Source organism: Lutra lutra, chromosome 9 (genome assembly GCF_902655055.1).
Source record: "Lutra lutra chromosome 9, mLutLut1.2, whole genome shotgun sequence".
NCBI classification, from domain to species: domain Eukaryota; kingdom Metazoa; phylum Chordata; class Mammalia; order Carnivora; family Mustelidae; genus Lutra; species Lutra lutra.
Genome location: NC_062286.1, coordinates 40,218,689 through 40,244,306, shown reverse-complemented (window position 1 = coordinate 40,244,306; position 25,618 = coordinate 40,218,689). Strand labels below are relative to the sequence as shown.

Sequence of the window (25,618 nt, the reverse complement as noted above, 5' to 3'; positions counted from 1 at the left end):
ACTATCCCCACTTCAATGAAGAGATTCAGTCCAAGTACTAGAAAGGAGCAAGGTCAATTACCCGTGTTTCAGAACCGAGAGCTGTGACCTGTTTTGAGAGCTGTTGAATTAATTCGTGCATAAAAAAAAGAATTTTTTTTTTTTTTTTTTTAATGAAACAGACCAGAAAACAGTACATCACAAGTAAAAAGGGGCTAGCAGTGGTTTGGAAAAACTTTTATGTATGCACACAGGTGTGTGTATATATAGGGTCCCAATGTAAAATAAAAATTTTTCCTGTGGTAGCAACTTTAAAAGTCTCAGATGGATACTATTTCTAGTGCCTTTTAATCACTAGAAATGCTTTATCTCCCATTATAAATATTCTGACATTGTGCCTTGTACATCATTCTTGAGTTTGACCAGCAGGGATCAGTTCACCAGAACCCTCAAAGCCAAAAACAGACCTTGTACTTTTGGAACCCAATTCATGACCAGGAAACTCAGTGCCCAGGACTTCCTACTTCTGCTGTTGCCACTTGTCAAGGAAATTGTCTATGCATACAATGAACTAGAAATGGAACTTTTTGAAAAGGGATAAGCTACTCATTTTTCATCTTTTTGTTTTATTCAGTTTGCTCCAAGGGCACAATCAGTAGTCACAGGGAACACAAACATTATTTTGACTGGCTCACGAGCCTGATCAGTAAAACCTGAAAAACAGAAAATGTTACACAAGTTGCAAAGAAAATACTCCCGGAGTTCACTGACATGATAGCAAGTGGAAATAATGTAAATGCAACAGGTGTTAACATTTAGAACAGTACTTGTAACCTGCTCCTTTCTAGGCAATTCTGGGACCCTGTTGCAAACCCTTCATGTATCACTGCTGATTCCCTTTCACATAAAATACGACTTTACAAAACTCTTCCTAGACCTTACTCTTGCTGCACTTGAGTGGTTCCTATTCCTACGGCGCTGGCGTATGCTGTCAGGATGTCCACTATCTGTTTAGTTTCTAGGGTCATTCGGGCTTCCTTCAGCCAGTCCTGTGCCACTCGTCTGGACTCCCCCTTCAGCTGATTGACAAACTTGGCTGCCAGCTCCAGATCACCATGTTCAATGCAATAGGAGGCATAGGACAGTAATTTGAAAGTGTTTATATCCTCAGGGCTGAGCTCCGCAGGTGGCTTCAGTTGCTGAGGCGGGAATAAGAGCAAGGACTGCAGGTAGGAGAGGAAGTACTGGTATAAGCTATTTCTGGTTTCATCAATCATCGCTACCCTTCGGGCCAGTTTTTGAACAGCATAGAAACGGGCTCTAAGGGTCTCTTCACTGTACACCCCACGGGTCAGGGACTCTGGAGGGATAGCTGCGGTTAAAGCTTGGGCAAATTCACTATCGCCACAGTTGACTCTGATGGCCTCGACCGCACTACCCAGCGGCACGGTGGGCAGGTCTGCAGACGCAGTCTTCATGCTGTACTTGAGTGCCTCCACCGACAGCCAGAGCTGGTGGGCTTTTCGGGCTTCCTCTTCAGCCACTGCATGACCTATCAAGGGGAAAAAAGGCAAAGAAAAACATTTTTCTCTCCATTTGACTACATGTCCTCCTCAATACCTCCAGAGATCTGATGTACCCTACACCCCTAACAGGCTAAAGCCACATGTGTGAACAACGGGGCCAGAGAGAGCCTCTTCCAACCTCACCTACCACCATTTCTGGTGTGTTCTTTCCTAGAAAGCTGGCCTCTTCATGAGGGAACACTGCAAGCCTAACTTGAGCACTCTTTTTCTTTTTAAAGAGAGAGAGCAGGGGAGGGGCAGAGGGAGGGACAGAATCGTGAGCTGGCTCCACGCCTGATGCAGGGCTCGATCTCATGAATGAGATCATGACCTGAGCAGAGATCAAGAGCCAGACACACCACTGACTGGCTACCCAGGTGCCCCAATAAGGCCTTGTTTTTAGTAAAACCATGGAGAAAACTGAAAGGATGTATGTGTACAAGCACAACTGAGTCTCTTTTCCTGTGACATCTAGGACAATACATGGTATCTAATTCAGATATTTATTTTAGAATGTTTGAGAAACAAACTAGGCTAAGACTTACGTTAATGCCATCAGAAACTTCCTGCAAAGGAAGACTTCAAGTAAACATAATGGACTACTGGATCTTGAAATTTCATGAGTAGTTTATTTTTATACTTATCTGACAAAGATGGCTCTCTAACACCCTCCAAAAGACTCATTTTATCAACATCCTATCAGGACATTTCCCTTTCAATGTGGCATATGGAAGCCTCAGAATAACTACTGTCCATTTGGTCAGTGGAATCAGCAAATCACCACCTCCAAAACAGGACTGGAGACAGGTCAGCAGAGCCAGAGGGAGAGCATGGGGATACACTGGCCTTCTGCTCCTCGCAGGACACATAAGACATAACCAAATGCTGGGTAACCTGCCTTGTAAATGGTGATCTCCATTCCATGATACACCAAGTAAAACTTCAAGTATTTAGATTTAATTTTTAGATTCTTTTTCATTTCCTCTCACAAACTCTCTATGTTCCAAACTTCTCAAATCTGGGCTAATTTTCACAGAAATGAATAAAATTTAATAAAACGACTTCAGCATCATTATACCCTAATGCTGATGGATGTATCTCATTATCCTGCTACCAAAAAATTATCCTAAGAAGTTGGACTGAATAAAATTGTAAGAGGCCCATGAGCTCACTCTGAACAGCCTGTTCGATTCCTCTCAGTCTGGCATAGGCAGTGTTTATATCCAGAGTAAAGTTGTCAACTTGCTCTTGACTAAGCCGACGAAACTGTAACTCTTGCTCTGCCAGTTTCTCAGACAGGTCCTGAAATAAAACATAAACAGTGTCCGGAAAAGAGTGGTGCTACTTCAGTGCATGGCATTTATTAGGACACTAGTCTTCTAGCAACTGCCATCTCCACAAGCAAGAGGGCCTTTAAAATCTCCAAACATGGGACGCCTGGGTGGCTCAGTTGGTTAAGCAGCTGCCTTCGGCTCAGGTCATGATCCCAGCGTCCTGGGATCGAGTCCCACATCGGGCTCCTTGCTTGGCGGGGAGCCTGCTTCTCCCTCTGCCTCTGCCTGCCATTCTGTCTGCCTGTGCTCGCTCGCTCTCCTCTCTCTCTGACAAATAAATAAAATCTTAAAAAAAAAAAAAAAATCTCCAAACATTTGTCAGGAAAACTCCTCCATTATGTGTAAGGTTTCGAAAATTTCCTAAAACTCATAGCAGATGTGATTTTCTACAAATTTACTGATAGAACCTAGTATTAGAGGAAGCAGATCAGGAGAACTCAAACTATTACAAAAGGAGAAAGTGCCACCTGAGAAAATAAAATAACGTACTACCACCCCAACATAGTAAACTGTATTCAATATTCCTGACTCAAGAGCTTATATACTCATTCTTTTCTCAGAAAAATACCCATTAAATAAATTTAAAGTAAAATACCTTTTCATATTGGCATAAATTTCAATTTTCTGGAAGATCTCCTTATGTGGAAAACCTCATTCTCTTCTTGTGAGACAAAATAAGTTAATATATTATAAATGGCTTGCTGAATAGACACAAGTTATGATTAAAGATACCTGTCTAGCTGTGATTTCCAAACCTAACCTCTCTGGGAAGTTTCCTCAGATATAAAAATCTGAGCATTACCACATAATCCGTAGGAGTGTGTGGAGAGAAAGCAGAAGTTACACATGTCAAGCACCATCTGCATTCTTGAAACCCCTGTACCAACCCTCCCTAAAGATTTGAAGGCTTCAAGTAACTAGGACACAGATAAAAACACATGTGAGAAATAACACACAGGTACATCTTTCTGTGAAAAACAGCAGTGCTACAAATATACAAACGCCCCAGTGCGCCAAGGCTGAGTGCCATTAGCAATCTTTCCTCACTCTTCCATACCCTTGGGGGCAATGACATCCAGAACACATGAAAAGGAAAGGACAGACTGTTCATGTAAAGGGGAAAAGGAGGCTGAAGGGCAGCTGATGCTCTCTCGCAGGTCCTCACCTGTTCAAATTCATATTTCAGTTCCTGCTCCTGTACCCTAAGGACATCGCGTAAGTGATCAGTGTGGGCAGCAGCCTGTCGGCGAAGCTGGGTTCTCATTTCGTTCTCCATGGCATCTCTGACTTCCTCTACCTGTGAAACCACAGGAATGATCACATTGCTTTCAGAAAAAGAGAAAGAAAAGAGAAAGGATGACAGCAGCTTCCGTATCCTGAGCTGCTCCGATGTGCCGCGCATGTGGACATGGTCCCGACCTCTCTGACATCCATCAGAAAGCTGAATGTTGGAAAGTGACTCGAAAACAAGGTCACACAGCTATGGCAAAAATCAGACCTCAAATGGGGTCTCTCTGGCCCCATTTCTGTTTCTCCCCTATCACCAGGCTGCATCTTACACAAGGCCAACACTGTCATTTCCTGAATGACACACTCCTATGACAATTAACAAATTCCAACTCATGGAAAGAAATAACTACAAAGACTTGGGATCAAACACAGCTTCACCACAGCCATCTGTATAACCTATGAATAATAAATAATGCCTATTGTAAAGAACTATTAAGAAAATCAATAAATAGGGGCGCCTGGGTGGCTCAGTGGGTTAAGCCGCTGCCTTCGGCTCAGGTCATGATCTCAGGGTCCTGGGATCAAGCCCCGCATTGGGCTCTCTGCTCAGCAGGGAGCCTGCTTCCTCCTCTCTCTCTGTCTGCCTCTCTGCCTGCTTGTGATCTCTCTCTGTCAGATAAATAAATAAAATCTTTAAAAAAGAAAAAAAAAAAAGAAAATCAATAAATATTTGGCAGTTACTTTACATAATTTCTTCTAAACAAAGAAAACTACTCTGAAACTGCTTACTTTACTATGAATTTAGATTCACAACACAGCCCAGATCTAACCAAAAATATGAAAAGCCTATCACAACTCACCTAATAATTGGCCATTAGATAATTACAAATTATTTAATACTAATTACCTGGAATTCATAACCTACTCTTTCTCAGAATAGAAGTAATGAATAAACCCATTCAGTCAGTACATACATATTTATAAAGTGCCAATCCTGGGCTTGGCAGTGCCTACTATATGCTTGGATACAGCGGTGCTGGAGGCACACTAACTTTTTGTTCTCATATAATGTACAATATAGGGATCAGACAGTAAGTAGATAAACTGGACATCTCAGATTGTGATACTTACTTTTAGAAAATAAATAAGGCAGTATGAGGGAAAGGAAGACTGAATCTACACTGTAAGAACAGGAAAAGTCTTGCTGTTCTAGAAGGTAACATCCAAGCTTAGAACTAAGGTTTAAAGAGAGGAAGTGTAACAAGGTATAAGGCAGAGCAAACAGTCTAGGGCAGAGTAAGTAGTGAAGGTACAAGACCAAACAAAAAAACCAGGGCACCTGGCAAATACAGGCAATAAGGGAAGTAAGGGAAGTCTGGCTCACAGCAAACAGGAATGAGATCAAGAGGCCTTTTTGGTATGGGATAAGAATTTGGATTTTTTTTTTTATTAAAAGCAGTGGGCTGTCAGTGCAAGGTTTTCAGCAGCCTAGCATCTGATCTGAATGGGTTTTAGAAGAACCAACTGCCATGTAAATGGACACAGAAAGATGGGTATGAAAACAGAACCTGCGGGCTCCTGCGTGGCACAGTCAATTGAATGGCTGACTCTTGGTTTCGGCTCACATCATGATCTTAGGGGTCTTGGAGTCAAGACCCGCCATGGGCTCTGCACTTAGCAGACAGTCGGCTTGAGGATTCTCTCTCACCCTCTTCCCCCACCAAGCTTGTACTCCCTCCACCAAAAAATAAATCTATTTTTTTAAAAAGGTGGGGGGGGACTATTATGGGAAGGGAAACTGTTACGATGATAATCTAGACTTAGAGAAGGGGGACAAAGTTGGGCTTTACTTTGGATGCAGAACTGGATATGTCGATGGACGGGTGTGAGAGTTGACAGAGGAATAACTAAGCATGTTTCTGGCTTGAGCAACTGGGGATGGAGATTTAGAAACAAGCTGAGGGGCTGGGAGACAGGTTGGGGAGAGTCAAGAAATTTGCTTTGAATAAACTGAGTTTGAAACAACTGAGTTTGAGTTTCAAACAACTACTGAGAAGCCAGGTAGAGACATCAAGTCAGCTGCTAGATAGGAGGAATCTGAAGGTGAGGCAGAGGCCAGAACTAGCAACATAAATGTCCCCGTGACAGACAGGATTTAACCTTCTCAGTCCCAGGTCTAGATAAGAGCACCTGGAGACAGTTTATATGGATAAAAGGTTTCAGAACCACGGCCAGTACATGCTCCTATTTGGGAGGCGGAACCAAGAAGGGGCAAAGGAGTGGCCAGCAAGGTGGGAGACAGGCCAGGAGAGTGTGGCAGCTAGCGAAAAAAGAACTTCATGGCGGAGGGAGTGCTCACGAAGGGAGGTAAGTACTCAGGTGCCCAAATCAACCGGAGACACCTATTTAATACATGGCGTGCACTGACACAGGACTAAAAGGAGAGATCTCATCCATTCTTAACCAAAACACTGGCGGAGAAAAAAGACACTCAATCCAACATCTTTCAGCACTGCTTTAGGGGACAGAGGCTCCACCTGGAAAAGATAAAGTAGATAATCCCGAATACCAAGGGCTTGTCACTTCCTTTCACTTCAGCATCTGCTCAGTATAAAGGAACTCCACTATAACAATCCTTCCCTAGAAGCTCTGACTAGAACAAGGGCCAATTCAATGGTGGGTCAGCACAATTTACATCTAGTATTTTAAAGTCAGTAACTGTTGATATTATCTCTAGAAGCAGCTACTCAAGTGTTCACGTTCAATTTCTCATCTCCTCTACCTTTCTGTCCTGTTCAGCCTGTATCTCACTTCTGTGATGTTCTAATGCTTTTGCCACTGCAGAGTCAAATGCGCGCTTTTCTTCTAGCTTTTGTTTTTCCAAGGCTAGTGCGATGTGCTGCTTCTCCGTGGCTTTCTGTTCTGCCAGCTCTCTGTTCAGCTGGTCAATGCGGCGATGTGCATGTGCAATCAGAGAGTTCAGGTCTTCAGTAGTCAACTTGTCAGCTAAACAGAAAATGACAGAGATGTTAATGACTGCACCAAAACTAAACATCTACAACATACCAGCTTCAAGTGACAGTAATTTAATTTTAACAGCTGTAAAGAAAGCAAAGGGTAGCTAACCCTTTGAAGCAGATTTAGATTCTCCACTGCCCTCAGAAATTCACAGCCTGTGTCCAACTAAGACATGTTCAATCCCAAGCGAAGTAATTTAGGCAGGCCTTCAAGTATATTATCAGTTCTTTTCCAGCAACTCAAATTAGGACTTCCCGTCTGAACTAAATATAAATAGACTTTATAATTTACCCTAATTTTGCCTCTAGAAACAGTTTATATATACACACTTCTATATTTTCGCTCATGCATCACTGTGATTAGTCATAACAGGCACTCTAATATTCTTTACTGTTAAATCTCAAATTCAGATTCTCTGACTTTTCTCTTACTTGTAAGAGTATTTATACCTTTTCTTAAACAGATGGCGTTACCCAGGACAATGACCTGCAACCAGAACTGCCCATAAGAATCACTTGTCAAGCTTTTTAAAATACACATGCCCAAAGATTCTAACTTAGGCTTATGCATGTATTTTGTTTTCAAATCTCACATTCCAAAAGTATTCTGATACATTTATGTAGGTTAAGAATTAGAGCTTTAATAGCAAAATCCAGAGTGTAGGAAATACTACATGATGAATGACTCAATTCCACAGTATAAGAACTGAGAAGCAAAAAATAAAGTGGGGATAAGAAACTTACTGATCAAATTCAACACATGTAGCTCTTTTGGATACTGATTCAAATAAAACTAAAAAACTCATTCTATAAAATGATTGGGGTTAACTGAACACCAAACAGACATGTGATGATATTAAGGAATTACTGTTTTAGGTGTGATAATGGTACAGTGATTATTTTTTTTTAAATATGGAAATTATTTGTAACTGAAAAGAATATATGATATTTGGGATCTGATTCCACAGAAGCTGGGAAATAAATGACAAAAGCCATGTGTTGATAATTACTAAAGTTGGGTGACGAATCTATGAGCTCTCCCACTTGTTATTGGAATTTTACATAACAAAAGTTTTAAAATACATATAGATATCGATCTACCTATCTACAGATTTCCAATCACTTGGTGAAACATTTTTGTTCCTGAGAGCACATGGATGCCCAAAATATCGAAATCAGATTTATCACATGCAACATAGTTCTGTTACAAATTATTCAGATACTTTAATAAAAGAACCATAGACAAAAAGACTTCAATATTTTAAGACACAAAACAAAAGCCTCTAAGTTTAAAACACACAAAATTACTCACCTAGGTCAGAAATACCTACAAAGGAAAAGAAGAAAGGTTTGAAAAAAGAACTTACATATTCCAGTTATTAATCATTAAATACGAATATCCAAAAAGAAATAGGGAACCAGAAACCAGTAACAGAAAAAGCATACTTAAGTATTAAAAAGCAAAACAGTTAATTTACTAAAACATAAAAGGACATAGAACAATATAAATCCAGGTAAATTCTAGCATTTTACAAAATAAGAGACTCATTCATATTAAAAGTAGCTTTGGGGGCGCCTGGGTGGCTCAGTGGGTTAAAGCCTCTGCCTTCGGCTCAGGTCATGATCTCAGGGTCCTGGGATCGAGCCCCGCATTGGGCTCTCTGCTCAGCAGGGAGCCCGCTTTCCCCTCTCTCTCTGCCTGCCTCTCTGCCTACTTGTGATCTCTCTCTGTCAAATAAATAAATAAAATCTTAAAAAAAAAAAAAAAAGTAGCTTTGGTTTCCAGGGACTCATCTGTATTTTTGCTGAAGCAATCAACTTAGTTTTTACACAGAAACTATCATTCTCATTTACTCCCCAGCCCTCCATTTACATTGGTTCATCGCGTATTTCACTAAGCCCCAGTCTGGACTCTGTTCTCAGTACAGGCCTCTCCAGACATTTCAAATACTTAAGAAATCAATATTCTGTCACGGGCACCACCTTGATGACACAGTGACAGGAGAGGGAACCACAGCCAGTCTCCTGCCTCTCAGCGTGAGCTTAACATCATGGGCATGACCCTTAAATTCAAAGACAGGTATTTTTCACCAAAATGGCTCTAGAAGTCAACTGTGTAATCTGGTATTAGACACCCCCCCACCCAAAAAACAACCCAAAAACCAAAAAACAGGAACCTGTTCCAGTGTTGCAGGAAAAATTGGCAAGATGAAGAAAATGAGATGTCAGTCTCAACAAAGCACACAGATGAGCCTTTCTACTAATCTATAGCAATAAAGGAACTGTCGCCTGGAAAAAAGACAATCTACAACCTGCACTTCGTTTTCCCATCCTGGCAACATCTACCTATGCTCCCCTTAAAGGTTCCTCCTCCCTCCTCTCAACTGTGCTAACCACTAGCTCTAAATATGGTATTTACCATTCATCTTGTTAGATTTTATATACATATGCATCCTAAAACGGCACATTGTTTTTCATGTTCTTAACCTTCATGTAAGTGGTACCCTACTCTTTGTATTCTTTCACAACTTTTTTTCTTAACATTTATGTTTGAGAGCCATAGTTTTAGTTCATTCACTTATACTGCCACATGGGAGGCGCATTTAGCTCTAGATTTTTCTGCTCTTACAAATACAGAACTGCTATGAATATTTTAGGAGTCTCCTTGAGCACCCATGTATCTTCTTAAGCACATACCGAGGAGCTGACCAGTTGCATCAGCTAGTACATACATTCTGACATAGGCTCAGAGAGGCCTAAAACACCAGTTCAGTTCCTACCTTACATTCAGCTTCTAACATACAGTAGCATGTATTTTGCATTTGTTGAGACTGGTAATTTATGTGACTATTAGTACTCTCAGAGCACTTCAGGAAGAAATAACAATCCTCTGCAGTTACACTGTATAAAACATGGTTAAAGTTCCCTGCAGTCTGAGCTATCTGCAAGTTGATAGTCATACAGATGATTTCTTTCTCACCAAATGAGTTTTCAACCATAATGTCATCAGACCAGTCCTGAGGCGTGCCTCAATTCATTACAAATATTTTTAAAGTACCAAAGGCTTTGCATAATTTTACATATATATACAATATTCTAATAGATTTAAGATTTAAATGTCACTTTGAATTACCTGGATTCTAAATCATTTTTTCCTAAGTAGCAGAGATCTGAATAGAACCATTGGTTCTGGAATCAAACACTGGCTGGAACTAAACCATGGGAGCACTGTCACCTATTATGGCTATGACAAATAAAATGTGGAAAACACTGTACTGTCAACAAATTGAGATAAGCATACCAGAGGGGTTTGGATTAGATAAATGGGGTTGAAGCAAGTTTAGCTGAACAGTTTTTAAAACACAAAAACAGGAAAAGTACCAACACTTCAGTTGTACTTACTCATGCCTTTCCACCCTGGCAAGACTTCTGGAGTAATACTGTCCAGTTCTCGTTTAAAGTCTTCCCGGGCTTGGACCACCAGCTCATGATACTGAGATACGACCTTAGCCTCAGACTGAGCTGCTTTGACCTGAACAAATACAAGGGGTATGGGTTAAAGTGAACAGAAATTATCATTATCATCCAAAAAAGGGGAGGCATTATAGTCATGTATTTATATGTTGGCTGAGAATATATAAATAATATACAGAGAGAAAGCTAAAGCTCAGAAAAAGGAACATAAGCCCTGTAATGCAGACAAGCCCTTTACCATCTTTTTTTTTTTTTTAAGTTTTATTTATTTATTTGACAGAGAGAGAGGTCACAAGTAGGCAGAGAGGAAGGCAGAGAGAGAGAGGAGGAAGCAGGCTCCCTGCTGAGCAGAGAGCCCGATGTGGGACTCGATTTCAGGACCCTGAGATCATGACCTGAGCCAAAGGCAGAGGCTTAATTAACCCACTGAGTCACCCAGGTGCCCCAAGCCCTTTACCATCTTACTATGCCCCATCCCTCTTTCTCTGGTCACAGGAAACTACCCATGTAGACTATATAAGTGCAAACAAAGAACTGCTACAAAATGAAAATTTTCATTTAATAACCACGACCAAAAATAATACCAATTTTAATAAGTACTGATAATAATGGATAATCCACTTTGTGTCCAAGATTAGTAACAACTTCTATTCTTTCCAGGGGTAAACAGAAAAAGAAAGGAATCTTATTATTTTCCCGAATTCTTCAAATTCTTTGACTAAAGAATTATATTTAAAAATCTTAAAAAAAAAAAAAAGCCTCTGCCTCCGGCTCAGGTCATGATCTCAGGGTCCTGGGGATTGAGCCCCGCATTGGGCTCTGCTAAGCACCAAGTCTGCTTCTCCCACTCTCTCACTTTCATGGTCCCTCAAAAAAATATTTTTAAAAAAATTTTAATGCTATAAAAGGCCTAAGAAACATACCTTTTGGACCACATTATCCAGATCAACTATCATGCTGTGAACTTTCCCCTCGGCAGCACTTATATGAGATTTGGCCCCAGGAACCTCTTCTTTTTTTGCATTTTCAATTACACTTTTCATCTTCTCTAGCTCTTCTCTAGAAACCAATAAAACAAAACAATGATTTAGTATTATCCCTCATCAACTTTAGCAAAGAGCTTGATGTAAATACAGCATACAATTGTTAAGAAGCTATGAAAAAATGTAATTTGAAAAAAATTACTCAAGTGTTTTTTCATAATATATACAGACAAAGCAGCTTTCCTTACTAACTGAAAATAGCTTGGTCAGAAGCTAGATTTACTAGCATGAACCAGACAGGGAGCATGGTATACATGGAAAACACAGGCTTCAGAACCAGGAAAACCTGGATTCAACTCCCAGATCCACCTTTCCTTTGTTGTTCACCCTTATATGGGCATTAGAAGAAATCAATGAGAAGTACCTGGCATAGCGACTGCCACATCCAGCGCACTGAATAAACGGCAGCTTTTGCGTGGCTTATGCCGACTGCCCTTCCGCTGAGAGCGCGCTTAATACAGAAGGCAGAAGGGAGGAAGCCAAGGAGCTCACTGAGCAAATACACATGGGTCTCGAGGAGCCCTCATGATTCAGAATGTTTCACAAACTGGATGAACTGCGGCCTAGCCACCACAAAACCCAGAACTCAAGAGCCCCCCAACTCAAGGTTTAGTGATGTGAGTATCCATCTTAAAACTCCTAAAAGATATGCTGCCGTGAATTAGAAGACTTCTCTTTCTCTATGAATAATAAATATTTTATCAAAAATCACAACAAAATTTTGAATGAGTGATTCCAAGTTGAGAGGCTAATGAGACCCTTTAGTCAAATGTAGGTTTCCAGCATCAGAGACTGATTTTATACTTGGCTTGCTTGATCCTAGTTTTAGCCAAATTCCAGGAATCGAGGTCAAGGTGGCATAAAACTAGACCTACTATTTACTAACTATTTTGGTAGTTAAAACAAAGAGACTGTGACATACTCTCAAAATTCTGATAAAACTGCCTAAACTACAACCCTGAAAAATCTTGAAATTATGGCAGAATCTCAGTAAATCCATAGAGATACATCACCTAAAAGAAAAACTGCTTTTTATACAAGATCCTTTATATAGGTTTCTGCCAAATTTACTTTGGCCTAATTATATTTTATTCCCTCTCTCCTTTTTAAGCCTCTGTGTTCCTGATTCCGAGACAAATCAAGGAGAGGTGAAGGGAGGGAAGGGTTTCTCTGCCTCATGTTTGTAAACAGGCAATACAAAGAAAACCCAGCCCAAAGAAAGCCACCAGGAGGCCCTAATTACTTGTTAAAGTCCATGAGTAATTACTTGGCTTTGAGAAGGGCATCAGCAGCCTCATCGACTGCCTTTCTGCGTTCCTTCAATGCACCCTCCACTGTGCGCCACTGAGCCGACTTCTTCTCACCTGCAATCTAAACAAAAGATTTTACTTATGTAAACATGAATTATTGCTATTACAGTCACAGGATACACCACCGTGGCTAAATTTAGAAACAAGGGCACTGAAGTCAAAGGTAAAAACCTATATATGGCATTTCTTCAGAGTAGGGTCTCTTAATCTAAGGTTCATGGTTAGAACCAAGGAAGTCCATGAACCCCATCAAAAACCAATCACTAAAACTGTAAAAGACTGTGTTCTAGTGCATATAAGCATCTTCTAAGGAGAGATAATATTTTTATTAAATTCACAAAAGGAAAATATGAAGCAGAAAAGATCTGTAAGAACAGTAACTTTATGAATTGTTTATTCTTCAACAAAGCATCATTATTTAAAATTCTCTTAACTGAAGGTCTGTCTACCAAAATCAGTTTAAGGGTAAGTAGAAAGCTTATACCTCTGTACAGTCCTTACTCCTCCAAAACATTGTCCTAAAAAATGACCCTCTATAATTGGTAAAGTGAAAATCAACTACTGACAAACCCACCCCCGAATTTTGTAAGATGTTAATTTTATATATATACAAAAGTCTTCCTTGAAAATCCTTACAGAGGTCCAAGGATAAGCCATTCTGTGGAATAGACACCAGGTTTCCCTACTATCAACAGGAGTCCAACTGTTTCCAAACTGTTTCCAAACACCGCTTTGAGAAAGTAATTCTGTATCTATTTTAAGAGCCTTTGTGCATCAGCAGTTTTTTTAAAGAAGTTGTAATCCATTTTTAACATTTCAAAACTGTGTTCATTCATGTTTCTGATAATTTTGTAACACTAGCTAATATCCCCTAATCTAGTTAACCATTACCATAAGATGTCCTTTAGTTGTAAAATCTTGATTTCAACAGATTTCATACTATCTAATGCACATGCATTACATGCTGTGCATTCATTGGGAAGAGGAAATACCCTTTTATGGAGCCTTTCACCAAAGTAATACCATTGATATTTAAAGCTTCTAATCAGTGTCCTTCTGAAACATACCAGTCTGCTTTTGTTTGAACCCAAGTTCCTGATATCCTACAACTTACACCCTTCCCACACCTGTATAAATGAAATATTAAGTATTCTCTGTGTGGTTTCCACTTTCCTGACTGAACTTTGACTAAAATCTAAATTTTTTTCTTGGACATTGAATAAACCAGAATTTTCTTAAAGTTTTTTTTAAAGGTTCTAATTTCTAGTTGTTTACATCAGAGCTCTAACTTTTCTGTGATGTACGTGCCTAGGACTAAAGCAATGTGAAGCATGTTTAAATTCTGTAAAAAGCCCACAGTTACAGTGGCAAAGTAACTTTACTTATCGCACAAGGTACTGATCCCTGAGATTCACATTTCATGTATTTATTTTTACTCTTCAAACAACTTGGTGTCTAAATACATTTTTATACACTGAATAACTGAATGTTATTAAAAAATTTATTACGTCCCAGTACTACTGTTTTAATTTATTCTCTGATGTGCTCAATGTAAGTTAAATAATCAACATAAGCATTTAAAATAGCTGGTTTGGGGGGCACCCGGGCGGCTCAGTGGGTTAAGCCTCTGCCTTTGGCTCAGGTCATGATCCCAGGGTCCTGGGATCGAGCCCCACACTGGACTCTCTGCTCAGCAGGGAGCCTGCTTCCCCCTCTCCCTCTGCCTGCCTCCTCTCTGCCTACTTGTGCTTTCTCTCTGTGTGTCAAATAAATAAATAATAAAATCTTAAAAAAAAAAAAAAAAAAAAAAAAAAACCTGGTTTGGGGGAACCTGGGTGGCTCTGTCAGTTAAGCACCCAACTCTTGATCTCAGCTTACATCTTGATCTCAGGGTCATGAATTGAAGTCCTGTGTCAGGCTCCACACCCAACAAACAAAAATAATAAAACAACTGGTATTTGGAGGTACGTGGGATTTCTGTTTTTTGTTTTTTGTTTTTTTTTTGAGAAAGAGAGAGTGTGAGAGGCAGGGTGAAGCGGGGGGTGGGGGGACAGGCAGAGGGAGAGGGTAACTCTTAAGCAGGCTGGCTCCATGCCCAGCCCAGAGCCAGATATGGGGCTCCATGCTGGATCTCATGACGCTGAGATCATAACCTGAGCCAAAATCAAGAGAAAATCCCTAACCACCTGAGCCACCCGGGCGTCCCTTGTATTATTTCTTATAACTGTGTGTCAAACTAAAAGTATCTTAAAGTAAAAAGTTTATTTTAAAAAATGGCAAAAAAATTAAAAAATTAAAGAAATTTAAAATGGTCGGCAATTTTAAAGCAAAAAAGAACGAACGACAAAATAATACTCAAGCACTATTAAGATATGACAGCAAATATGAACTGATTATTGTACCGTATCATTGTTGTGAGATAAAGCACTATATGAAACTCATTAAAAACAACATGCAAAGATCTTTCCTGCCTTGTTTATTTAAAAAAGAAAAAAAAAAACACAATTACTCTCGATAGTCTTCACTTAGTGGGAGAAAGCCCATACTAAAAGGAAGAAATCAGTCTTAAATAATATATAGCTATCCATTCTTTCGCTCACCTCCGAATTGTCCATGGCTGCTTTCAAGACGTTGGAGTGCGCATTGATAGCCTGCACCGCGGCGTTCTGAGCGATAATGGCCTGTTGAGTGATGTGAGCGGTTTGGCTCAGAGCGTCTTCTAAGCTCCTGGCTACAGCTGAAATACAAAGAACAGTAAAAAACAAATCCCTCCCTGCTAAATAACTTTATTGTAAACTTCCCTGCTTCTCCTACTGAGTCTTCCTTTGCATTTCCTCAAAAATGTAAAAAACAAAAACAGAGATTTAGAGAATCATTTCATTTGCAAGTATGGTAAAATGTTAGTAATTAATAAATCTGGTGGACAGACCTGTGGGGGTTCATTATACTATTTTTGCTTTTATATACAACTGAATTTTTTCAAAATAAAAAGTATTTTGGTTTTTTGGTTTGTTTTGTTTTCTCCAAGACAAAAAATTGCTTAAAGTAGGCTAGCATATACTTCAAATGGGAGGAACCAAGTTTAAAGCCCTGTGGGTCCCTTACAGCTACTAGAGGCTATAAGTTTAGCATAACCATGAATGAGCACTGTTCAGTTTAAATAATGGTCCCATAGATCCACAGGGAAAAAGAGATGCCCATTTCACCTCAGCATGAAGGGATACTCACAGCAACTTATATCACCAAGATATAAGGAGATAACAGACAAACAAGAGAAAGAAAAGGATAAGGAAACAAGGCACCAAAAAAACCCAGTGGTTTGGAAAGGGCAGTGTTTTCTCTAAAAGAAGTCAAGAAACAGCCAGATACCGAGATGCAAGAGGCTACAACCTACTAAAGTCATATTTCTACATGCTGCTGCAGGAATCAAAAAGAAACCTAATTAAAAATAAATAAATAAAGCAAGGGATGACTCCAGATATAATACTAAAATGGCAAAATGGTCATCTGAAGAAAGAAAGTCAGTGAGAAGACTAATTTATCACATATCAAATAATTTAAAAAGGGAAAATATATTTGGCAGGTAAAACAAAAACAGAAGGTGATTCTGAGCAAAAGCAGCATAAGCTAGAGATGAACAAACGGGACCTAGGAACCACCTGCGGTACCTATGCAACAAAGATGAAAGGGAAAGGTGTTGAGAAAATACCACACCATGAATGTGAGACTGAGGTTCACCTGAAGACACACGGGGTATGAAGAGGGATACAATGAAAAAAAGAGGCAGAGAGGGAACGTGCATGAGTTAAGCAGGACAGAGGGAGAGAGAGCCCCTGCCCCCACACATGAGAGCACAGGTAACAGTAAACCACTTCACAGTGGCCCATAGGCTCAAAGTCTTCTTCAGGTCTATTCACTGTACTTTGATTCTTCTTTCTCCCTCCCTTTCTTTCTTTCTTTCTTGTTTTGTTTTGGCTATTCAGTTGTAGGAGTTCCATATATATTTTGGGTATTAACCCCTTATCAGACTTAAGGTTTGCAAATGGTCTCTTAAGGTTTGCAAATGGTCTCTTCTATTCTGCATGGTGCCTTTTTGTTTCGTTAGTTGTTTCTTTTGCTATACAAAAGCTTTTTTAGTTTGATGTGGTTCCACTTGTTGATTTTGGGTTTTGTTTTTTTTTTAAGATTTTATATTTGAGAAAGAGTGAGAAAGAGACAGAGAGAACACAAGCACGGGGTAGGGGGAGAAGCAGACTCCCTGCAGACTAGGGAGTCCGATGTGGGACTCAGTATCATGACCTGAGCGGAAGGCAGACACTTAACCAACTGAGCCACCAAGGTTGCCCCTGGTGTTTTGATTCTCAATAAGAATTACAAACACAGGGGCGCCTGGGTGGTGGTTCAGTGGTTTAAAGCCTCTTTCTTCGGCTCAGGTCATGTGGGGAGCCTGCTTCCTCCTCTCTTTCTGTTTCTTTGCCTACTTGTGATCTCTCTCTGTCAAATAAATAAATAAAATCTTAAAAAAAAAAAAGAGAGAGAGAGATTTAAGAATTACAAACACACACATTTTAAAAGTAAAGCCTGAGAGAAAATGAAGAGGTGATAGAAAAAATTCTTAAAATTTTCACTTTGCCCAAAATGAAAGATAAGAACTGGATCAAAAAAAGGGGGGGGGAGCATTACGAAACAGCAGACATCACCATCTTAAATGTACAACTTCAGGGCATCTACATTATAAAAGGTGAAAAGTGAAAAATAAAAACATGAATAAAAAATTGATTTGCTATAGAAGAGAATTCAGGAAAAAATATAGAAATGAAGTAGGAAAAAATATAGAAATATTTCACTTATTTAGAAGTCTTTATTCAACATTCCCAATTATTTGTAACCATGGCCAAGAACTTAGAAGAACACAAAATTATCCAAAAAAAAAAAATACAAGTAGTCAAACTTAAAGCCCCGCAGCACCTATGCTCCTTCTGTCCCTTCTACTCTTTGCACAATTCCAACAAACCTGCCTCCTAAGAGTAGGGCAGAACCAAAGCATCAGAAGTAAAGAGGAACCACTCAAGACAGACAGACAAGCAGAAATAAGACATGAGGAGAAGCAATCAAGAACTATAAAGAGAGGCACCTACGTGGTTCAGTGAGTTAAAGCCTCTGCCTTCCACTCAGGTTATGATCCCAGGGTCCTGGAATCAAGCCCCACGTCGGGCTCTCTGCTCAGGGGGCAGCCTGCTTCCTCCTCTCTCTCTGCCTGCCTCTCTACCTACTTGTGATCTCTGTCTGTCAAATAAATAAATAAAATCTTTGAAAAAAAATAAATAAAGAACTGCCATAAGACCTTAAAATAAACACCTCTCAGTCCAGCAAAAAGCTACATATCCCCTACTTCCACAGACATCATTATACTGCCCAGTATAATAAATGATGCACCCTACACCTTGTTTAAGACAAGAGAAATACATTTTTAGATATATCTCTTTTAAAAACCATCAAAAAGTTTAACATAAAATCAAAACTTAAAAGGGAATATGCCTCCGTTAGCTGGAAACCAGCCATGTGTAGAACATTTCACCTCCCACCACTGTCAGATAAGGGGGCTATTAGACAGAGTCCAAAGGCTGGTAATAAACCACAGCAGGCGCCATTTTGACCTGTACAAATAAATTTATGAGTTAAACAATTAAAAGGCTTTCAGGGAAGTTGCCAGAACATAAACAACTTCTGTTCCACAGAACACAAAGAATCTTTAGCACGAACCCTAATAAACATAAATGGATTAAGTACAAGTATTATTTGAAATTTTCTCCAACTATACACTAAGAACAGCCTTTGTTACCCAGGTAAAACGAGGTTAAATGGAAAGAATACAAATGATGAAATAAAGGTGGTACACAGACAAATGCCACTAAAGAAACCAAACTAGCTGATGGATCAGAAACGTGTGCCGATGGCTGAAGAAGACAGCAACTGATGGAGATGACGCAAAGTGCTTAAGAAGCTGTCTGGTTTACATACACTCAATCTTAACTTGTTCTTGCTTTTCCTGCTGTGCAAGGCGAGCTGCAACTTCTTCGGGTGGTCGCTCCCGTACAGAAGTTGAGGATGCTTCCTCTTGCAGCAAAAGTAAATAAGAGGAAATCAAATTTCAGCACAGAATTTCAATAGCTCAGAGGGAAATAAAAACACCATCGTTTGTACTTGCCAGTTCTATCAACTGAAGGCATTTTTGTCATTAGGATTCTAAAACCACATCACCAGTCAATGATTCCAACATGAAGAAATAAGGGATCAGCTCTTAAACCTCTTGCTTTCAGAGATTTATTCAGACTCTAAAGTTTAAAAAAATTCCCTAAGCCAGTCTGCGAATAAAACCAGTATTAAGTGGGTACGTACATACTGTCTGGAGGTTGCCTAGGCATTAAATAGTTCTGATGGACAAATCATTTACGAAACCACAAATATAAATAAACTACCTGAAGCTGCAGGCTTGGGCTGCCCTTCACCAATTCCAGGGTGCTCGGTTTTTATAGATTCCTCATGCTGAACCGCAGGGGCTGGGACTGATGGTGTATCACCTGCTGCAGAAATAATTTGAGCTGCCTCTGTAGGTCCTACAAATATATGTTACTCATGGTATTTGTAATCTCCTGGATTAACACAGAAGAACACAGGAATCTACTACAACTAGCACCCACTTCACATGTGCCTCCTTACAGACACAAATGCAGGTACTGTCACTACTCAAACATGCAAGGAGACTACGGCCCAGTCCCCCAGAGACACAAACCCACACAAGATGGACAAGGGGGGAAATGCACAAGAGATCCCACTTGCATTTTAAGCACCATGGTTCTCAGGCAGGGCCTCTAATAATATACTAAACGGTATTAAATATTAACATATGAGAAGTGGCCAGAAGATTTACATAACATGGAAAAGTAGTAACAAAGGAAAAACAGACCTGTAATGAAGAAGGTAAACAAAACAAAGTAATCAAAAGATATGTTTTAACTGCTTTGAACAGTGTAGAGATGATAGAAGAGGTGTGAGCAAGAACAGTATGACAGTTTTAAACACAAAAGAAGAAAGGAAGGCTGGAAAAAATCAAGAGCTTATAAACAAGTGCTGGAAAAGAACATAATTAATTTGAGAGGTAAAATAGAGGAGAAAAAAAGAGGAACATAACAGAGAAAAAAAATTAAATAAACTGAAAGTCCCATTTAAGAGATGAAGCTGGATTACTGCAAGGCCTATTACCTGGTCTCCCTGCTCTGCTCTGCAATAGCCACTCATCTTATTAAAATAAAAATCAGGTTTCAATCCCTTGGCTCAGAACCCTCCTAACACCTTCCCATCTCACTCAGAATATGAAGCAAAATGCTTATAACGGCCTCCAAAGCCTGCTGCAATAGGCTTCCTGCTTCCTCCTGACCTCATTTTCTACTGTTCTTCCACCCCTGCTTCATGTGCTCCTTACTAGTTAAATATACTAGGCCTTAGCATGAGCTAATCCCTCTGCTTGGGATGCTTTTCTCCCACCAGCCTTGTAGACCTGCCTTAATCCCTCATCGCTTTCTAGTTTTTGCTCAGATGACACCTTTCAGATGATACTTTCCTTACCCCCTCTGTTTTAAATTGCAATATTCCCCCCCAACACATCACTTCTGACATCCTACATATATTACATATTATTTATGTATGATCTTCCTCCCCTTATCCCACTAAGAAATATTTATTTGCAGAGTATGTCTTGTTTTTACTATTTTATTCATTGCTATAGCCCCAGTGCCTAGAATGTGCCTACTATGTTTGGCACACAGTAGACAATCAATGAATATTTGCTGAATGAAAGAAAGTCAAGAGGTTTAATCAAGGACAGAAGTGACTAAGGAGAAACACAGAAGTTGAAATGTTTATTGAGCAGGTTAGAGTTAGGTAAGTGTCATAAATTACTGGCAAATCATGAATTGGGGGAAAAAATTCCCCAGACCACAGCTAGATCACTGAGAAGAGAAAAGCTAGGAGTCAGGGGAAAAAATAAAGAAAAAGTGTTGGAGGCAAGACAACTCTTGCCATTATCTTCACTGAATAGCTATTCACAATAAAGTCCAACTCCATATCCCACTGACTCCTAAGATGAGTGTCAAATGATAGGTGTAAACACTCCTTCCCTGCTAAGAACTAGGGACCAGAGGATGCTTCCTGAGGTAGGGGCCCCCTCTTGACCCTGGGTACAAATTCATTAAGACAATCTAGTTATCTATAATTTTAAAAAAACTGATTCTAAGTATAGGTACCTGTTGTTAAAGCTGGAGTGTCTCCCTTCTGTTTTTGGAGTTGTGAGGCAGGCTGTTTAGCTTCTTTCATTACCTCTGATATACTGGAGATTTTTAGCGGACCAGATTGAATCTTGGAAATAAAAAGCACATAACATTTCAGATATAATACTGTTGGGTTTTTTTTAAAGGCAGCACAGAAGAACTTGTATTATTTCAAAAGTCAAGTACCTCAGGCTTTTCATATAAAGTTAACACTTCAGAGTATTACATATTTTATTAATCACAGTAAGGTAAGGTAAGTCTTCATTTTAGAAAAATGCAACCCAAAAACTTCATGCCAAATGACTGGCCCAATTTTCATAGTACCAAAGGCTTCTCTTAGGGCAACTAATAAAGTATATGTTGCAGAGCCTTCCCTTTAAACACCATTTCTTCTATATATACAACATTGAGAGCACCATTTCCATCTGCTTCTTAAATCCAATTTTGTTGCCTTGTGTATATATTCAGTTAGAAACAAATAATTTTCAGAGGCTCTGAGTAAAACCAAATGTTAGGTTTCCTTAATCTCCCAGATTCCTGCAACTGTACACTGAAAAACAGGATCCTATTGTAATGCCTGATTTTCTCTTTCTCAGTTACCACCTGCCTCAAGTTTAAGACCCTGTTCATTAAAGGACTGCCGTTATAATGTGCTGGCAAAAATTACTAAGTAACAGAAATATTTTCATTTACCACCTGTGATGTGCCATTTTTTTGCCAGAACTTGGTAATGGGATTCAGATATCTCAAAGACTACTCAAATATAAGAGCAATAATTTTGAACTTTGTCACTATCGGAAATTAGAAACACGTGCATTTTCTTTTAGTAAAATTTTATCATTTAAATCATGAAATACATGCTTCTTATAACAAGCAAAATAATATCAAGACATATTAATGGTTTTATTTTGCTTCTTTACTGCTTTTTTCCCTTCTAGCACTCAGAAGGTAGCCACTGCCAATAGCCTGAAATCTATCCTTCCATCCCTGAGCATAAGCTCAGGTATATACACATATATAACTTTTCATTTTTTTAAACAAAACAAAATAGGGTTGGTTATATTATACAAACTACCACGTAACTCAGTTCTTGGTTTTATTTTCATTTAATAATCTATCATGGACATTCTCTTCCAGATCAAGAAATGATTTTTAGTTCCATAATATTCTAATTTAATTATATATCTTAATGTATCTGCAAACCCCAAAATTTTATCAATTACTCTCCTATTTTTGGAAAACAAGCTTGTTTCCTGCTTTTTTCATTGTTAAACATCTTTGTCCAGGGTGCCTGGGTGACTCAGTTCATTAAGCATCTGCCTTCGGCTCAGGTCATGATCCCAGGGGCTTGGGGCGGAGTCCCTCATCCAGCTCCTTGCTCAGCCAGGAGCCTGTATCTCCCTCTACCTGCCGTTCCCCCTACTTGTGCATGCATGCTCTCCCTCTCTGACAAATAAATAAATAAAATCTTAAAAAAAAAAAAATCCTTGTCCATGCAACTGGAAAGCACTGCAGTGGTATCTGTAGCATAGTCTGCCAAAAGCAGAAGTGCTAGGTCAAAGAGGTTATATATTTTTAGCAGCTACTAACAGATCGCTTTCACATAAGGTTCTAGCAACTGACACTCTCCCAATAAATGTGTGTGTTATGTGTGTCTGTGTATAAGTAAGACCTATTTCCAGACTAAGTTTTTCTGTTCTAATTTCTAATCCTGTGTTAAAACCTTACTGTTCTATTAAAGTATGATTATAACAAAGTCAATTACCTGGAAAAAAAGAGTCTTCTGACTCCTCCCTAACCCAACACTGTTTTGAAATGTGCTTGGCTAGTTTAGTACATTATTTATCCTTTCATATGAATTTAAAAATCATCTTATCTGATTCCTCAATCTCTAAAAAAAACCATTAGAATTCTTATTAGGTGTATGTGTATATGGTATGGGTGTGGGGGGCTGTGTGTCAGTGTCTGTGTATACAAATGTCATTTCTGTCAAATATATACAAATTTAAGGGAAATTTAAGAGAAATGCATATATTTGAGAAAAATTACATTTTTATGATATTAACTCCTATCCATAACATAATATTTGTCTCCGTTTAGGCAAGTCTTATTCCATGTCCATCAAAAAGATTTTAAGTTTATCGTCTATCAGTATTTACTATCTGTGCATAAATAATCATGTTGGCTCCAAAACGATTATCATGAAATAAAATGCACAGTTTCTAAAAGCAACAAGCTGGTAACAATGCACAAGAGCAGAGAATGAATAAATGGTAAAAGTTAAAAAACAAAAACACTAACTGCTACTGTAATCCAAGGATGAGAAAATACACTTTGGTGTATGTAGTGAAGGATGTAGGTCTTGAAGCGAACATTAGTAGGCAAAAGAAAAGAAGCCGCTCTGGGTACGAGCCCACAAAGGGAAAAGTTGGGCAAGTTGAAGCAATCTTTGATTAGCTCTCTGCTTTAATACAGGCCCTCGAAACAGTGTCTGGTATATAGTAATCAACTTGACTGACATTTGCTGAATAAATGAATGGAAAGCACAAGGCATATTTATAAAGTAAACTGACACAAAGCTAAGGATTTAGGTGCAGGACCATGTAGAGATAAGGCTGGAAAGGTAAACAAAGAGCCAGACTGCCAAGCTGTGTTAAATGTCAACTTATAAACCAGCAAAAACCATAAACTACAGAATAAAGTAACAAACAGCTAGCTCCTAGGCTAAGCTTTAACCACCCCTGGCTTTACTCTCTTCATGCAGAACATGAAACAATGTCTAAAGTCTCTGTGGTCGGTCTTTCAAATAATAATAAATATATAAAAATCAATGATTTTTAGTGGTATCATGAAAATATCATAAAAATGTGATAGCACTTATCTTAGAAGATTCTCTGGTATTGATATGAGGATAGCCTAGATTATGGTAGAAGAAGAGATCTTAGGGGTGGAGACTGGGAGGAAAGTCTTGGTGGGGGCAGGAAGAAACAGGTCTAGTTTGGATACAAAGTGATAGAGGTCAGAAATGGGATGACAGTTGTAATGCAAGAAAAAAATAGGGGCGCCTGGGTGGCTCAGTGAGTTAAAGCCTTTGCCTTCGGCTCAGATCATGATCCCAGGGTCCTGGGATTGAGCCCCGCATCAGGCTCTCTGCTCAGCAGGGAGCCTGCTTCCCCCATCCCTGCACATGTCTCTCTGCCTACTTGTAACCTCTGTCTGTCAAATAAATAAATAAAATCTTAAAAAAAAAAAAAATCAGAGATTAAACAAGATATGGTTGCTAACGAAATATAGGCAACTATGAAGGTGAATCTAAGAATTCTAACCTAACTATGTGACAGCATGATACTATCTGTAACACAAAAACAGCAAATCAGAAGAGTGTAACTTTTGAGGTGGTACAGTATGGACCTGCCAAGTAATCCAAGCAGAAATGTTCAACAGGATAGCTGAAGTAGAATGAGAAAAGGCCATGACTCTGAGAGAGAGAAATAGGTAATCTACAAAGAATGACACGTGAAGTCAGGTCAAGCAAGAAAAGAACACTACTCTCAACTGTCAGCTTTACTCCATGCTCCTACAATTGTTCTCAGCTATGTCTCCTGGGTCATGCAGGCTAAAACAGACCCAAGATTTTAGAATGAATCCACAGAATTCTGTTCCTTGACTACTGAAGCTACAAAATGGTCTCTCTTGGCCAGCACAGACAGTGTAAAGTTCATATGGAAGAAAAAATGATGTGGAAGACTATTCTGAAAAAGCATGACAGAGTAAGGGGAAGGTGTCACAGGACACTTGCTTTTCTAAGTATTAAGGCTGTTATAGGACTCACCTCTAGACTATGCTAGCTACTAGAGAAAAGAAGTCCACCCAATTTTTAAGAAAGTACTGATCAGCCATGTCCAGCCTCACAGCATAAAGAAATACCCAAGACCAAATCAGCAAAAATCCATGATCTCCTCTGAAAATTTTTTTTCAAGGGGTTTGTTTGAATGAACAATTATTTAGGATGTTTAAAAAAATTTTAGGCCTGGGGGGCGGGGGGGTAGGTTCAAACTCTGAATATGTACAACATTCCAGAAATATCAGAAGATATTTCCGTCAACCGATCAGTAAGTAGCTGAAAATTCTGTGACTCTTGTTTTGTGGTCTAGAAAAAGTCACTACTAACTGTAACGCCTTGGATTCTGTGTCATGACCATTCTATGTTTACGTTTTTAGTGCTGTAAGTCAGAACCTGAGAGCTGCAACAGTGTAAGCTGCCACAACCATCCTCCATCCACGGGACAGCCACAGTTACCTCTGCCCAAGCAGCCTCTTCCATTTACCCTCATGTGCC

General features: G+C 39.3%; 1 protein-coding gene across 9 annotated transcripts in view; it reads right to left on the bottom strand.

Moving 5' to 3' along the window:
• Positions 1 to 585: 585 nt before the first annotated feature.
• Positions 586 to 25,618, bottom strand: part of IMMT (inner membrane mitochondrial protein) — a 42,912-nt gene continuing 17,879 nt past the window's right edge. The window contains exons 4-15 of one of the 9 annotated variants that reach the window (XM_047744007.1): positions 21,256 to 21,367; positions 19,432 to 19,569; positions 18,974 to 19,069; positions 15,553 to 15,689; positions 12,910 to 13,013; positions 11,523 to 11,658; positions 10,528 to 10,657; positions 8,438 to 8,452; positions 6,891 to 7,114; positions 4,044 to 4,175; positions 2,717 to 2,846; positions 586 to 1,531 (exon numbers count right to left, since the gene is read on the bottom strand). In XM_047744007.1, the coding sequence (XP_047599963.1) occupies positions 918 to 1,531; positions 2,717 to 2,846; positions 4,044 to 4,175; positions 6,891 to 7,114; positions 8,438 to 8,452; positions 10,528 to 10,657; positions 11,523 to 11,658; positions 12,910 to 13,013; positions 15,553 to 15,689; positions 18,974 to 19,069; positions 19,432 to 19,569; positions 21,256 to 21,367 (1,968 nt within the window). In that variant the 3' untranslated portion in view covers positions 586 to 917. Of the gene's footprint in view, positions 1,532 to 2,716; positions 2,847 to 4,043; positions 4,176 to 6,890; positions 7,115 to 8,437; positions 8,453 to 10,527; positions 10,658 to 11,522; positions 11,659 to 12,885; positions 13,016 to 15,552; positions 15,690 to 18,965; positions 19,070 to 19,431; positions 19,570 to 21,255; positions 21,368 to 25,618 lie in introns of those variants that run through there. The other 8 variants (XM_047744008.1, XM_047744010.1, XM_047744011.1 and 5 more) reach the window with 8 other exon arrangements.